Consider the following 15,453-nt stretch of genomic DNA (forward strand, 5'->3'; position numbering starts at 1 on the left):
GTTTTGTTTGGGTGCTGAGTCAAATGTTGAAATGTATGAAGTATATGATGGTCACTCCCATGATGCTCTATCATGTCTGATAAGTTATTGCAGCAGGTTCTGGGTTGAAACCATTTATTACACAGGTTTGGTGCAAAATTTAACCCTTGTTGATCACTGTAGAATTGAAAAAAATCATCAGAAACCCTTCCAGAATACCACATTAAGACACCATAGATAAATTCCTGCTGTGATTTGCTATCCAAAAATTTTGATATTTGGAGATTTCTGTAACAATTGTGGTAACTGGACAGGAAGCACTTCTGTTTTTATCCTGTTTTTATCATCCTCTGAACAGTCCAGGTGTCTATTTTCATGAGGCTGTGATTATCCAAGGGGTTATTATAGGTCATTTTATACAGTGAAGACATGATTCAAAAAATGGTCTTACTACAATGACATTGTTGCTATGGAGACTAACATCCTCACACATGAATAAAATTGAGCTCATTGAATCCACAAGAGTCTAAACTTTCCAGTCAGACCCAATTTACGATAGTCAGCCCACTTTAGGGTCCCTAAAATGTCACTACAATTCTGTACAAAACTAAGGGCCTTGTTCACACCTATCTTATTTAGTCCAGACTTTAAGACTTTTTCAGTTTTGTCTGGACCAAAATTACAGGTGTGAAATGTCCTGTGGACCACAGTCCAGACCAAACATCTCAACCCTGGTTGATGAATTTAGGGAACTTTCAGACTTACCTTGTTTGGTCTGGACTTTCTGACTTTTCAGTTGATCCAGACCAAAATTGCAGTTGTGAAACTTGCCCCTGGACCACTGTCGGTCTCATTCTAGATCAAATTTAACCAGGAATTGAACTGAACTGATAACATGCCAAGGCCAGACACACGCCTGTCTGCAAACCAATCGCTGTAAATATAGAGGGATGCACTTCAGGGTGTAGTTATATCATGTATAATTCTTTAGTGCCAATTAAACTGATCAAATGTATTCAATGGAACAAAAATGTACACTTTGGACTTTCAGATGTACTTGCTTTCTTTGGACTTTCAGATGTGAAAAAATCCAGCGTCTCAAAAAAATTAACCTTGGTTTGGACCTTGGTCCAGACTTTAGGTGTAATAACACCCACAGGTAGTTTTTTGGGATGGTTCAGACTTTGAGACCAATACAAGAATTTCTGGCAGGTAATCGTTCAAACCATAAAAAGGAAGAACAATGCAACAAAACAAAATGACATTTAGGGTTTTTGGTATTGCAGAAACATAGTAGCTGCATTTAGGAAAAGAACTTACCTTATAATAGACACTAAAGAGAAAGTGGCCACCATGGTCATGTGTTTAAGACGATGAAGATGAGAAAGTCTCAAGAAAAGTGCATTATTGAAGTTTATACGTGATGAGATAAAGCATTTCTGGTTCAGCATTTTAAACTACAGATCTCAGTTTACCAATATTTCTCAAGTGGATGAAGCAAGATCTGGTCAGCTGCTGCAAGGATCAAGGATCAAGGCTCAAGGATTTTTATTCTTATTTTCACTTTGCATTTACATACACAAGACAACAAAATTTAATTTCTCAATCAGTGACTGTAGTGCAATAGAAACATCAATAAAATAGTAAACATCATAATAAAATAGAAGCAAAACTAGTCCATTCTCTCAAAGTGCATTCAGTCTTTTGACTTGACAGGTGCCTAGCTGTCAAGGGTGAGTGTGGGTGTGTAGGGATGGGGGACAGTCTTACGGCCTGGGGAAAGAAGCTATTCAGCTTCCTGCTAGTCTTGCAGCTGATGCTGCTGTATCTCCTCCCTGATGGCAAAAGGGAGAAGATGTGGTGGGAGGGGTGGAGCAGGTCCATGATGATGGAAGTGGCTCTACTGATGCAGCGCTGCTGGTATAGCTCCATCAGGCAGGGGAGTGGGGCACCAATGATTTTGCTGGCTGTCTTGACCAGTCTGTTTAGCCGCTTTTTGTCCTTGGCACTGCAGCACCCGAATCCAGGTGGTAAAGACATAGGTCAGGATGCTTTCAACGGTGCCCCTGTAGAGGGAGTGGAGCCGCTGCTGAGCTTTTTTGAGGACTGCTGAGGTGTTAGTGTTTGAAGTGAGGTCCTCATCAATGTGAACCCCCAGATACTTCACACTGCTGACCTTCTTCACAGCAGTACCATTGAGGGCTCAGGAGGCAGCCCTGCAGAGAGCCTGTGCTCACTGTGATGGTCTTTGATGTGTGGCTGCCCACCCTGACTGTCTGCTGTTGCTGAGTCAGAAAGTTGTAGACCCAGTTGTAGATGCCGTTGTCCACTTTTAGCAGCTGCAGCTTTTCCACCAGCTGCTGTGGGATGATGGTGTTGAAGGCACTGCTGAAATCTAAGAACAGGAACCTGGCGTAGGTGTTCTTCTCAAGATGAGTCAGCGTGATGTGGAGCATGGTGGAAATTGCATCTTCTGTGGATCTGTTTCTTCTGTAAGTGAATTATAGCGTGTCCAGGTCAGCAGGGAGGCAGTTTTTAATGTGCTGCATGACCAGGCGTTCAAAACATTTCATCACTATAGGCGTGAGGGCTACAGGGCAGAAATCAGAGAGGCCAGCAGGATTTGTTTTTTTCAGGACAGGAATGATGGTGGCACTTTTGAGGCAGGTGGGCACCACAGCCTGTTGGAGCGAGATGTTAAAGATGTCTGTGAAAACATCCTTCAGCTGCTCAGCACAGTTTTTCAGAACGCGTCCAGGGATGTTGTCATGCCCTGCAGCCTTGCGTGGGTTGACGCGAGGCAGGGCCTTCTGTATTCCAGCTGTGGTGAGCTGTAGTGTTTGGTCGTTCAGTGCTGGCAGCGGTGTCTGTACATGTGCTGTGCATAGAAGGTGTTCAGTACATCTGGAAACAGACCCTGTCCTAAATTCCAAATAACTGTCAGAATTGGCAACTCCACTATTTGATGGGTCTGTATGGAGACGGCAGTGAAGATGGAGGACAACATGATAATATTATGATTGAAAGGCCCCTCAAACCCCATGATGATGCTTTAAAATTCCCAAACCACATATTAATGGGTTTATATCGACTGCCAGGATAATTAATTTTGAATTTGATCAATGTACTGTTGTGGTTCATCTGTTAAAAAAAGGAGCTGTTTCCTCTCCTCCAAAGCACAATTAATTTGTCAGACTCATCAAAGCTAAAACTGAACATCTTTTCTTGTCCATTCACAAACTAGCCAGTGACAATGAAAGGGAGACATTGTTGTCATGGTTACAGGCAGTATTGTGTTCATTTTCAACACTAACGCAGGCATTAAAGGATGAGTGCTGATAGAAGAATGAAGTTTACACTTGTAGTCAGGATTTCCTGAGTTAAGATAAGAGGTCTGAGACAGGACAGGACACAGCCATGAGTTCAGAAACTGCCTCTGGAAGAGGAAGTTAAGAATTTTGGAAAATTAAGATAGGACAAGCACTTTTTTTTTTCTGTGATGAGTCCCCAAATGTTCGTTTGAAATTAGGTCTAATGACTTTAATAAAGAGTAAGTGGGAATAAAATGGACACTGACACTGACATCACACACACCTGTCTACAGACCATTAATTGCAAGTATAGGGAGTTGTGGCTCATGTAGGTAAGAGCTAAGGGATGAAAATAAATAAGTAAATAAATGTATAGATATATATTGGAATTAGAGAGAGAAAAAAACAAACTAGCAATAGCTACAGCTGTATTTAGACAAAGTGCAAGTGGAAAGTGTGAGGCGCAATTAATTTATTTTAATTTTGAGGTGTGTCCAAATCCACCTTTGCTGGCTTGCACAGGGGTATTCTGTTCTGTCCCACCCCTTGCACCAGCCGTGCACAGCAGGACACAGCTATCAGCTGCGCCCAAGTACCTTATTTAATTCATGGTTGAGTTTCGGCCGAGCATGCAATAAACCAATCAGAAACTCGGCTCTCATCTGCAAATTTACCAGGAGGAAACAAAGAGAACATTTTTTGACTGTGTTTTTTGTGTGCACACCTCAGCCAAACACACAACACACATGCTTTTAATGTCAACATTTACACTTTATGGTTGATAGAAAATATGTTGAAATGACACTTTACTAATCTACACTCCTGTATGAGGAAAAGTGAACATAAATGAAGGTGTTTTGTGATTGTCGTGGTGTGTGTGCGCCAGGTGCTATCTTGTGCAGACAAACCAATTGCACCACAGAATTTGCACTTCAACCAGGTTTTTGCCGGTCTAAAGCGCAAGTGGTTTTCACTCCAATGAGCCGAACCAAACCTTCATTTTTAGATCTCCCACCCATGGCCGTACAGACCAGGTGCAAGTTCATTTGCTATCTTGCAGACGTGGCAGACGTGCGCTGGTGTAAAATAGGAAAGCCACTTGCGCCACCAGGGCAACAGTTTTGTGCTGGGTGGAAGATAGGGCCAACTGTATGGTAATATGCATATAAGTATATAATGTATAGTATATAGTGTGCTCACATAATTAGTGTGAAATCAAAACTAATGGGATCAAATGTATACCCAGTAACAAAAACACGAACCTTGATTTGGACCTCAGTTCAGACTTTCACATGAAAAAGGCTTTCTTAACACGTCTCAGTGGATAAACCTTAGTTTGGGGTTTATTCCACATTTCAGGTGCTATAACTTTAAGTTTCAAATAAAGTGTTGGTTTGTTCACAATCATCTTTTTTCTCAGCCTCTCAGAACTATTTTTGGTGATGTCACCATCTTCCCAGATCTTTTAGAACAGTATTTTTATGATTGGTAGAAAAAAAAATAAAAGTTAAGGTATTGTAAAGTGGAAATTTCCTTGAGCAAATCTATGTATATGATTGGTCAAATGCTGCTCCTTTGGCCCACTGACCACCCATCTGTTGGGCTGGTAGCCATCTTGGTCCACAGTGAACGAACCAATTTGTATCCAATGAGGCCAAAGGGAGGATTAGGAGATTGAGCTGTCCAGAGTATTTGGCATGTGTGGTTGAAGTGTTTTTCCTTCTTTCTCTTTGCATCTGAGTGAAATCTGTTTTTTACATGTTTAGAATTCAATGTAACAGCAGCATGTGTGTATTTACTCCAGCCTGCTGTGTTTGCTTTGAGCTTCCTCTAACAAGATACACTTTTAGCCCTGAAACATTGGAAACTCACAGCTCCTATCTGATGATTCAATTCACAGCTTCCTGCTGAGCGAGCCTGCGCTCGGTTGTCTCACAAAGAGCACAGAATCTCACACTCTCACCTCGGCTACGACAGGCTCGGCGGAAAATTGCCTGCTCTAAAAATAGCCCAGCCTAAAGATGCCTGGAAGCTAAACAAGCCACAGCGAACAAAATGCCAGGGCAGGAAGGAACCTTTGAGAAGCAAAAACTGAATCCCACGCTTTTATTTTGTGATTTCTTCTTCTTCAGTAGGGTGGAATGATATCATTGTCACCACATGCTGACCCTGGCTGCAAGACACCATACGCAGACATTTATCACTGTCTATGAGTATGATTTCCCTGAACGATAAATTAATGAAGCAACTATTTGATCAGATTGTTGCACCAAATCTGCTTTTTGGAAAATTGAACAGATTACTCGTTTAATTAAACACCCAGGAGGCAGTCACATTTTTTCATTTTGGCAGGTGAATTATCATTTGTTTCATTACAAACGCAACGGGAGAAAACTGCCACATGTGGGACAAATTTCCTCCAATATAAATGCTAATATCTCCCCTTAGTCAAACCCAAAACTCTAAAGAATGAAAAAGGAGAAATCATTGGCCTGAACTGGCAACCTCTACAGTCTGAGGGATGGGAAAACACAATCGTCAGCTCTACTGAGTACAACAAAATCAGGGAGAGTGGATTCACAATAAGAGGTCAGTTATTTAACCCCTCCTGTACATGAGATGTGGTTGCTGGTTCCATCAGATCTGTGTCATAGTTCAAATGTGAACATTCAGAAGTTCTTCAAGTGGGAAAGTGTGTTGGTCTGATGAAAAATACATTATTGCTGAGATGGAACAGGAACCGATGGTACGCCACATGTAGCCCGTTCTCACTTCCATTGGTGTATGCTTCAGCCTTTGACACTGTAGATAACCCTGCAGCATCATTTCCAGAGGCGCCCCTCCAGCATTATGTTTGACATGCTGTTGAAGTCAGGTGACAAATTATAGAGCAGGAGAGTCTGCATATGAAGGAGGTGGGATTGATCACAGACACAGGAGACCAGTGTCCATGTCCTGTGTAAAACCAATTATCAACATTAGCTTCTTATAAATAATTACATACATAAAATTACATGTTACGTGTTAACTGACATATGCATACCCGCACCACTCAAGTAGTTTTTTTTCCATTTTATTTTGAAAGTCTATCCAGAGGTTGCATTGCTAAATTGAATGGGGAGGTCTGTATGTGCAAAATGGATGTGCAGGGTCAGTAACTAAGCTGCTGTATTTGACAAGTCAGGATTGAGAACGTGTTCTGATTGATATGTCACTGAGTTTGCTTACATGCACACAAGTATCCTGGTTCTGATCAGGTATTTGGTCATATTTTGCACATATAAACATAATATTCTGGTTTCAGAAACCTGGATAAGGCCATATAATAGTTTTGAGAAAACTGGATACCAGGGCTGCACAATCTGTCACAATAGCAATAAAATCGCAATAGGGCCAAGTGCAATATCCAAATGTGTGAGAAAACAGTATTACAGTGAGGTACTGTAGTGCTGCAGAGATGACCTGGCCTAAAAATCTTTTTCCTCAGAAAGAAAGAAAACATGTTTGTTTGGTACAGACCTCAATAAATGTCACATCATCACAGTTTAAATTGTTTTTTTTTCAGTGAGCATGAAAAGTGTGATGCAAAATCAATCATTTCCACTAACCGTATGACAGTTTCAGTCAAAATAAATCACAGTACTTTTTTAGCAAATCATGCAGCCCTACTAGTACTAAGTGGAGTACTCCAATTGAAACCAGTATACTGCGACATGGTTTCTTAACACTGTTTTTGTGAGTGAGATGGTGAGAGATCAAGATACAGCTGCACACAGATGATCAGGATCTGGATATTGTACTGGATTTTCAGATGGGGGCGACTGACACGCCTCGTAATTCATGCTCAATGAGAGGCGAGCGGGCAGGTACGAAGGTGCAGGCTTTCATACTCCTGTGAAAGTGTTATTGTCGCGCTTGTCTCAGGCACATGCCTGCCAGTGGCCATAGTGAAATTTTCCTGAACCTTTTCCTGTTCGATGTGCAACTACAATAGATGGGAGGCTGTCCTTGCCGTTTGTGAGTTTCCTCATGTTTGTAAGAGGTTTTTATATAGTTCTAGGGACATAAACAGGAGGGCTTTGGCATGGAAGAGCATTGGGGCCAGACTGGATATTGACGGGTATTGCACAGAAGCCGTTCCCCTGGTTACCACACATAGATTGCCTGGCGTTTGATGGTGGAGTGCTTGTCTGCCTGGCTATTCACAGGAGCGCAGTAAGATCCCACCAATCCCAGCGGGTCTGCAGATGTAGTGCCGCTCCCCCGTTTGAAAAAGCCATTAGAATCATCACACTTACTGTTGATTATTGCTGCTACTGTTGTACTGGCTTATGGCATAAATGGTATGTCACTCATGTACCACTATCGACTGTCATGATGGTGGTACTAATGGTATGCCACTTTGACTCATTTAACATACATTAAAATAGAAAGCTGTTGCATTTGTTTTGCAATTAATTTAATTGTGCAAAATGACATTAAATACAGATTTCACAGCTATAGAAAGTGAAACAGCAACCTATATCATACCATATATACTGGCAAAACAGCACAGACAAAATATCGAAACAAAAATCCAAAGTAATAATTGGGATATAGATTTAATTCAATACTTTATTTTCATATCAACACAGTTGATAGGTATTAGCCAGCTCTAAAACAAAAAAATTAAATAAAATATACAGCATAAGAGCAACAAAAACAGTAATCACATGTATACAGTCAAACATAAACCATATGATAAAGTGCTGAAGTGCTTTGTGCTGCTGCCTATCTACTTGTAAAGTGCCTGTTGGTTGATGCGTGTTCTACTTCCACAAGTGTTTGCGCGTCAGAGTTCAAGTATCAAGCAGCCTCAGGATATGAGTTTATCCTGAGGCGAGATGTCCTACACTTAAAACTCTGGGATCTCCTCGCTGACTGGAGGGGTTTGAAGAGAGAACTGGCAGGGTGAGATGGGTCGTGATTACCTCCTGAGCCTCGTATCTGATGTATATATGGTATGACACAGGGAAGGTCTCAGCCAGTGAATTTGGATGCTGTGCTTACCTCACCCTCTCCAGGGTGGTTGTGTTGCTACACCTCACTGTGACTGAGAAAGCGAAGATAGCTCATCGCCTCTGCATTTACACCAAACTTTTAAACCAATTCAGAATGTGAAGCCTTTGGTGGGCATTGTTAATTAACTGGGTGATTTTGACTCAGCACTTCAGAGATGATAGTTAATCATAATGATGATGGTAGTGGTGGTAGTATTACTGCTACTGCTGACATGGAAGACAACACAGTAACACTTTCTATCAAGGTGCCTGTAATAAGCGTTAGTTAATAGGTAAAAATTCACTTGTAAGATGCTTTTTAACATTAATATAAGTTAAGAAAACAATATAAGTGTTCATTATAGCATGACAAATGTTTTGATTAGATTATTAGAAATCAGATTAGATTATTAAACATTTCTAAGAAACTTGTTAATAGTTTATAGTCTGAATCCAGCCCCGTTAACCATAATGGTTACCTGTTAATAAGTGCATAATGCAACCTTAATAAGCACCGTTCACACTTTAGATTGGGTAAAACCAAAATGTATATTTAACTGTTAATGAGTCCATAATAAAGGATGAATTAACCCGAATAAGCACTGTCCACACTTAAAATCAAGCACCCCCAAAATGCATAATTAACTGTTAATAAGTGCACTGTTAACTGCTAATGAATGCATAATAAAGTATGCAGAAACCCTGATAAAGCAGCATCAAAGCTTAATAAATTTTTAACAATGACACAATAAGTAAGTTAGTCAAACACAATAAATGTGCTTGTAATGCTACTATAAACAATTATAAGAAACCCATATTGACATTCTTAAGCAGTCTATTAACTGTTAACAAATTTATTTTAAGTGCCTGTAAGTGTCTTATAATTTAACAATAAACTGTTTATTATGCTATTATTAACATTAATGTACTTTTTGTAACACATGTTAATATAAATAAGCATCTTATGAGGTCTTACTTATTAACTTATTGCACTTATTTACTTATTAACTAACATTTATTACAGGCACTTTAATGTGAAGTGTTACCAACAACGCTGATGATGGTTACCATGTTGCTGTTGCTTTTATATATCACATGAAAACACCATGGTAATCCACTGGTACACACCAATTCACGCCAGCATGTTATGAACACCAGTGACATACACATATGATGTGCCATAAGCCTGTCAACATACCTCTAGTCAATGTGGCATATGCCATTAGAACAAGAGTGGCATACTAATGGTGTATGCCAGTGGGAGGTGGTATGTGCAGGTGTAATGTGAGTGACACAATATTGATAAAAGGCATACCACTGTGAACTGGCGTATGCCATTAAAGCAAGAGTACCCTACGCTCAGACACTTCTCCACCTCCGCATCACTCCATAAAATACACCTGCTGCGTAAATAAAACAGAACATGAAAAACAGGCTCATATGAGCCAGCTGCTCTACTCACACATCCGGTGGATGTTGGCATGCCGGTTGAAGAGGCAGTGGATCATTTCAGGCAGCTCAGCTGAGAAAATTACAGGCTGAGAAGGTGAGAGAAATATTGACCTGTAATCCAAAGTGACGTGGTTCATTTTATGTTGTGTTTAAACCACTGACCACTAGATAGCAGTGTTGTTATCTATCCTCTGTGTTTTGACTGCAGAAAAAGTGAACCTTTAACTAAAAAAAGCAATATATCACCATGCTTACAATGTCAGAATATATTTCAGTATATTAAATCATAACCCCTGTATCGTGATACATATAGTATTGTTCGATTCATAGCATCTTCCTCTTTTTTAAATAGCATGAGCCATGTGACACAGTGCTGTTTCTGCAAGTAGAAACTTGTGAAACAGCATAATTTAATTTAATTTAATAATAAAATTAACTTTTGATATCAGTTAATGTTAGTATGAGAACCAGATGAATCTGCTGGCAGGTACTGTATGTCTAGAATTCCACCAGCCTTGGATCCAGCTGGGCCAATCACCACTGTTTAATATAGAGTGGACAGAGGATCATCACCGGTCCAGATCTGAAAAGTTACATGTAACACATTTTGCTGCTTGATTGGTTGTAGGTCTATCTAGTTCTATCCAGAACAACGCCTCAGGCTCCCTAAACTCCGATCAAACTGGTCAAATATGGATTGAGATTCTGCTACTACACTGCCTATTCCTGGCCTCAAATGTCTTCAGAAATTTTAGTGTGCTGGTTAACTGTAATTTGAGAAAGATTGTGATCACGCTGTCACCATTTTGTGTCCTGCTTGAAAATGAACCAAGCACTGCTATGTCACAAATTTGTGAGTGTTTATAGGTTGCAATTCATTGCTTAAATTGGTTGTAGATCTTTCCATGGTATGTTTGTGTGTAACCATCATAGTGTGAAATACAGTTTTACAGCTGCTCTTTTTAAAAGAAAAAAAAAAAAAAAAAAAAAAAAAGTTTTTTAAAGAACCTAAAAAACCTGATTTACCTGAAATCTTGTTGTAGAGTTGCAGTGAAAAGACAACACAGATGCTTCTGTGTTGTACTCTGAAGCATTCTGTGTGACACTGGAGTAACAATTAAAAAAAGGAAGACTAAACTGATTTACAAGCCATCACATTGTCTCTATGGACTGAAATCCTGACTTTGGGCATTTTCACTGGTATAAGTGGGAAACTGGGCATGCTTGTCATCATAGAAACAGATCATAAGACTGTGATATTTATTGTAACTACTGTATAGCGATATTTGCTGTCTTAACTTCTACACACAGCTCTGCTCAGCTCATCGGAGCAGCTGCAGTCTCTTCTGTCTGTGACACAGGCTTCACTGTTGTTGTTGGCTATTACCCATGAATTCTAACCAATCAGATAGTGCTTAGTGTAGACGCTGACCAAGACTGTAGCTGCATATTATTTCTATGGCAGTGATTACAGACAGAGAAAGACTGTTGCATCAATGCACTTGCATTTTTAAAATAATCTAACCCTCTTTTTTTGCCTATCCAATCCAATCCATGACTGCAAACTGTGATACAATCTGAACCATGAGTTTTGTGATCTGTTGCATCTCTTATGTATAACAAAAGGACTAGCAAATACCTAAATCACTGAAGTGCCTGCCTCCAAAATGACCCACATGACTGATCTGCCTCTATGGTCTACTTGGAGAAAGATCAAAATCATGGTGAAACCCACACTGGCTGTTGATTCTCTGGCAAGGACAGTCTCAGTAGGACATCATCTCCTCACTCTCTTAGCTGCACAGCTACTTGAGGAAGGAGAGAGAAAAGCACTCTCCAGGCATGCATCTTTATCCCCCTCCTCCTCCTCTTCTCTTGCTCCACAGCCAAACACACTCTGAGGTTGGATTAGAAAATCAAAGCTTCTTGTGTCTATGCTTCTGCTTCTGCCTCTTACTGCCATTGTTTTAAATGGTTGCTTTCTTTCTATTTGAAGTGCTTTTATGCATGTTTCGGTCTTCATAAGAATGATTGGAGTGCTATGATGGTGTGTTTTGGAGTTATGGAGGTTCTTAGCTTGAGGGAAAATTCAGTTATATCCCATTCAATGTGGCCATTGTGACTCTATGGATTGTTTTCACTCACCACTTCCATTTTAGAGATTTAAGGAAACAAGGACCTGTGTAGCATTGTGTCCTGGGGCCAACTGCACAAGCCTCCTACCACTTTTAAAATAAACATTATTTTTAAATTAATCATTTTTAATTATTCCACAGTAACAATACTGATTCTTTCCTGCCTGATACTAATTCTGATACCCAAGCTTCAGTCCACTCAGTAAGAGTCCGTTTTGTTATCCTCACAACCCCAAAACAGTTCAGTTCACATCCATAAAAGAAAGACTTACTCAAAATGTCAGCTCTGGATTTTACCATAGATCCCTACAAAACCAAACTCTTCTGCTTATCATGAACTGGCTACGATAACGCAGACTTTGTAACATGATCTGACGCTGAAGATAAAGCTAGCATTTCTCTCCTCCACTGACCTGGTATCAGCATCAGAACAACCCTACTTGCGAGTAGTTTTCCTTAATCTCTGCATCAGATGTGGCAAGTGCAAAGTGAGCACGAGTCAGAGAGTCACAACAGCCATGTTTATGGGAAATTCACCACATCGAAATATACCAGAATTTTCCTCAAAACCTCCCTAGATTTGAGACCTCTTTGAAACCAGCTTAAATTTTATTTGGACCCTTTCCGCATAGATAATTAGTGACTGAACTCTACACGTCACATGACTCTAGGAAACATCATCACATATTTCTATTCTCTTGAATGATTATGGCTGGAATTTCAAAAGAACTAAAAAACGATACTATACAACAATAAAAATATAAAAAAAAATAACCATGAACAGTTTTCCAATGACTTTTAAGGGATTGGTCTAAATAAGTGTCCTGATAGACAAGCCTGAATTCCTTTTTTCTGTGTTCCTGATTTTCCTTTTCTTTTCTCCTTCCTCCCTGCAGAATCACATCGCCTTCGCTGAGGTCACATGACGTGGAGTCGGCCGTGTGGCAGACCCATTGGACGTCCACGCTCTTCACCGTCCAATCCAATTAACCGGAGCGCAGCGCTAAAAACCCATCCTCTGTGTGTGTCTGGTCTGCGGTATGTTGTTGTATGTCGTCTTTATCCGGCCCCCGTCGTCATTTGCAGCTTCTTGTATCCGAGGAAAAAAAAAAAAGAAGTGTCAGTAACTCAGCAGGTTGCTTCTGCTTTCTCCACCTATGCACTTATTCTGAAACCTTGTTCGACTCTCGCCTCCCAAATTAAGCTTGTTGCCAGGCGGCCCCCGGACCGGACTTGTTGCACACTGCGGGACACGAGAAGAACAAGTGAACTGGATTGCATCATCTCAACTCTGCCTGGGTCAAATATTTTCACATGATTTTTGTTCTGTCGTGTGTGGAACAGCATTGTTCCAGTAAGAAGACTGAGCAGTCAGTCAGCTGAGTGAGAGTGAAAAGCCCTCTCTTGTCAGGTCACTAAAGTTGATTTCCACCTTTCACATTTTGCTGTTGCTGTTATCACATGACCTTCATAACAACCAGAGGACCACTCTGAGTATCAGAATGTGACACAGACCACTGAGCCCATATTTATCAAACTGATTAAGGTGAAATTTTGGACTTACAGATGCAGGAAGAGGAAAGATAGTTGATTCTTGAGTCTTATTCCCAGGTTGTTAAATGCTGATGCTTTGGGTTGGCCAAGTCATCAGATAAAGACGTGATTCTGGAGAAAGATCTGTGCCACCAACCAGAAATTCTGGTATTTGAGGACATGGGAATGCACCTTTAAATTAAAGATAAAAATAAAAACCTTGACTCAAACACATATGTATATATGAATTTAATATCTTTTAACTTGAAATGCTGCTAATGATTTCAACAGCTCCAGAGGGCTCTTCAGTAAGAGTACCATCTTACAGTTGGATGAGATGCAGAGCCAGAGGTGAGCACTCTTCAGCATATCATTGGTTGTGATGAAACATTAATGTAAGTATGAGCAGTCTTTCAGGCAGAGAACTTTGATGGTCTTTGACATGTGAAATCATACTGTTGAGCAATAGAAAAGTGTGTGTGCCGAGCTTTAAGGAACAAAGAAACAGCCTCTGAAGTACAGGTTATCTTGTTGGCTGTGTCTCACCATTCAATTTAATATCAACCTGACCTGCTCGAGTACACACTGTTCCCCAGAAGAAGTATGGTTTGTATCAGTCATGAGCTGACCACTCAGCATGTTCCCAGCAGGTGAGCAGTTATCAGTTAGCTACAGTAGTTCCAGCTTGTATTGTATTATATCTGCTGACACCTCAGGAATTTCATTACTTTAATAAAAGCACCCAATTACCACTTAGAGTAATTCATAATCACATTATAATGCAACAGTGATGAGACTATAATGCTTTATAAAATAGTTATAATGTAGTATTGTTATAATGAGTACAGTGTCAGTGAGTTACCAGAAGTTATGAAGTTAAATGCTTTATAATGTGTTATGACTATTGCATATATAGGTTATGTATATGATTATTGTTAAAAAGTATTATGAATATTTATGAGTGCTTATAACTATAATTATGGTGTAAACATTATAATGCATCATAATGTGTGTGTAAATATGCATTGCTATAAGAGAAGCGTAATGCATTGTAAGTATAAAAAGTCCATAATGCCTCATCGACATTGCATCGTAATGTGTTATGATTATTGTTATAAAGCATTATGAATCTTTATGAGTGCTTCAAGCTATAATTATGCATTGTTGTAAGCACAATGCAACACATTGTAAGTATGTGTATAATGCTTTATAGACATGGGCATCATAATGTGGTATCATTATTGTTACTAAGCATCATGAAAGCATTATGAATATTTATGAGTGCTTCTAACTATAATTATACATTGTTATAAGTACAGTATACATACATTATAAGTATGCTTTTAATGTAGTATAGGCAGGGGAATCATAATGTGTCATGACTATTGTTATAAAGCATAATGAATATTTCAGAGTGCTTATAACTATAATAATACATTGCACAGTATAATGCATTATATGTATAAGTACAGTGTGTTATGCATTATAGAACTGTGCTTTATAATGAGGTATGATTATTATGACTATAAGCACCATATAGTGCATTAAGAATAAGTTTATAATGTATTATAATGCATTAAAAATTGGGTTTAGAATGCATTATGAACATAGGCGTTACAAAATGTGTTACTGAATTTCCTCACTAGATCCAGTTTGGTTTCTATAATTATTTCAGCTCTATTTATTAATTATTGCATGCTCATCATGACTCTGTGTGCAAACATGCGCTGGAGTTGTTGACACGAGACATCCACATGGCTGCTTCTTTTATACAAAACCTGTGTGTTGCGGTGCTGCGTTTTTGGAGGAGATGTGTCAAGTGTGAGAAAATTACCATGATTATCTTGCAGGGTTGTGGCGTTTGAAAGACTTTATTGCACTTCCAACTTTTTGGGAATGCAACACTTCACCAGTTGAGCACCATTTAGAGTGTAACTCTTCAAACTTTGATAAATACGGGCTCAGGTCAAAGTAGCAAATTATGAAAACTGCTAAAGTTTACGT

The 15,453-nt window shown here is 39.5% G+C and overlaps 1 protein-coding gene across 1 annotated transcript in view; it reads left to right on the forward strand.

Moving 5' to 3' along the window:
* Positions 1-15,103, forward strand: part of LOC146307192 (phospholipid phosphatase-related protein type 5-like) — a 202,645-nt gene extending 187,542 nt beyond the window's left edge. The window contains exon 8 of the mRNA XM_084747563.1: positions 12,813-15,103. Coding sequence (XP_084603689.1) covers positions 12,813-12,842 — 30 coding nt within the window. The 3' untranslated portion in view covers positions 12,843-15,103. The remainder of the gene's footprint in view (positions 1-12,812) is intronic.
* The last annotated feature ends 350 nt before the right edge of the window (positions 15,104-15,453 follow it).

The sequence above is a fragment of the Lutjanus erythropterus genome, chromosome 21, assembly GCF_056507025.1.
Source record: "Lutjanus erythropterus isolate fLutEry1 chromosome 21, fLutEry1.hap2, whole genome shotgun sequence".
Classification (NCBI taxonomy): domain Eukaryota; kingdom Metazoa; phylum Chordata; class Actinopteri; order Lutjaniformes; family Lutjanidae; genus Lutjanus; species Lutjanus erythropterus.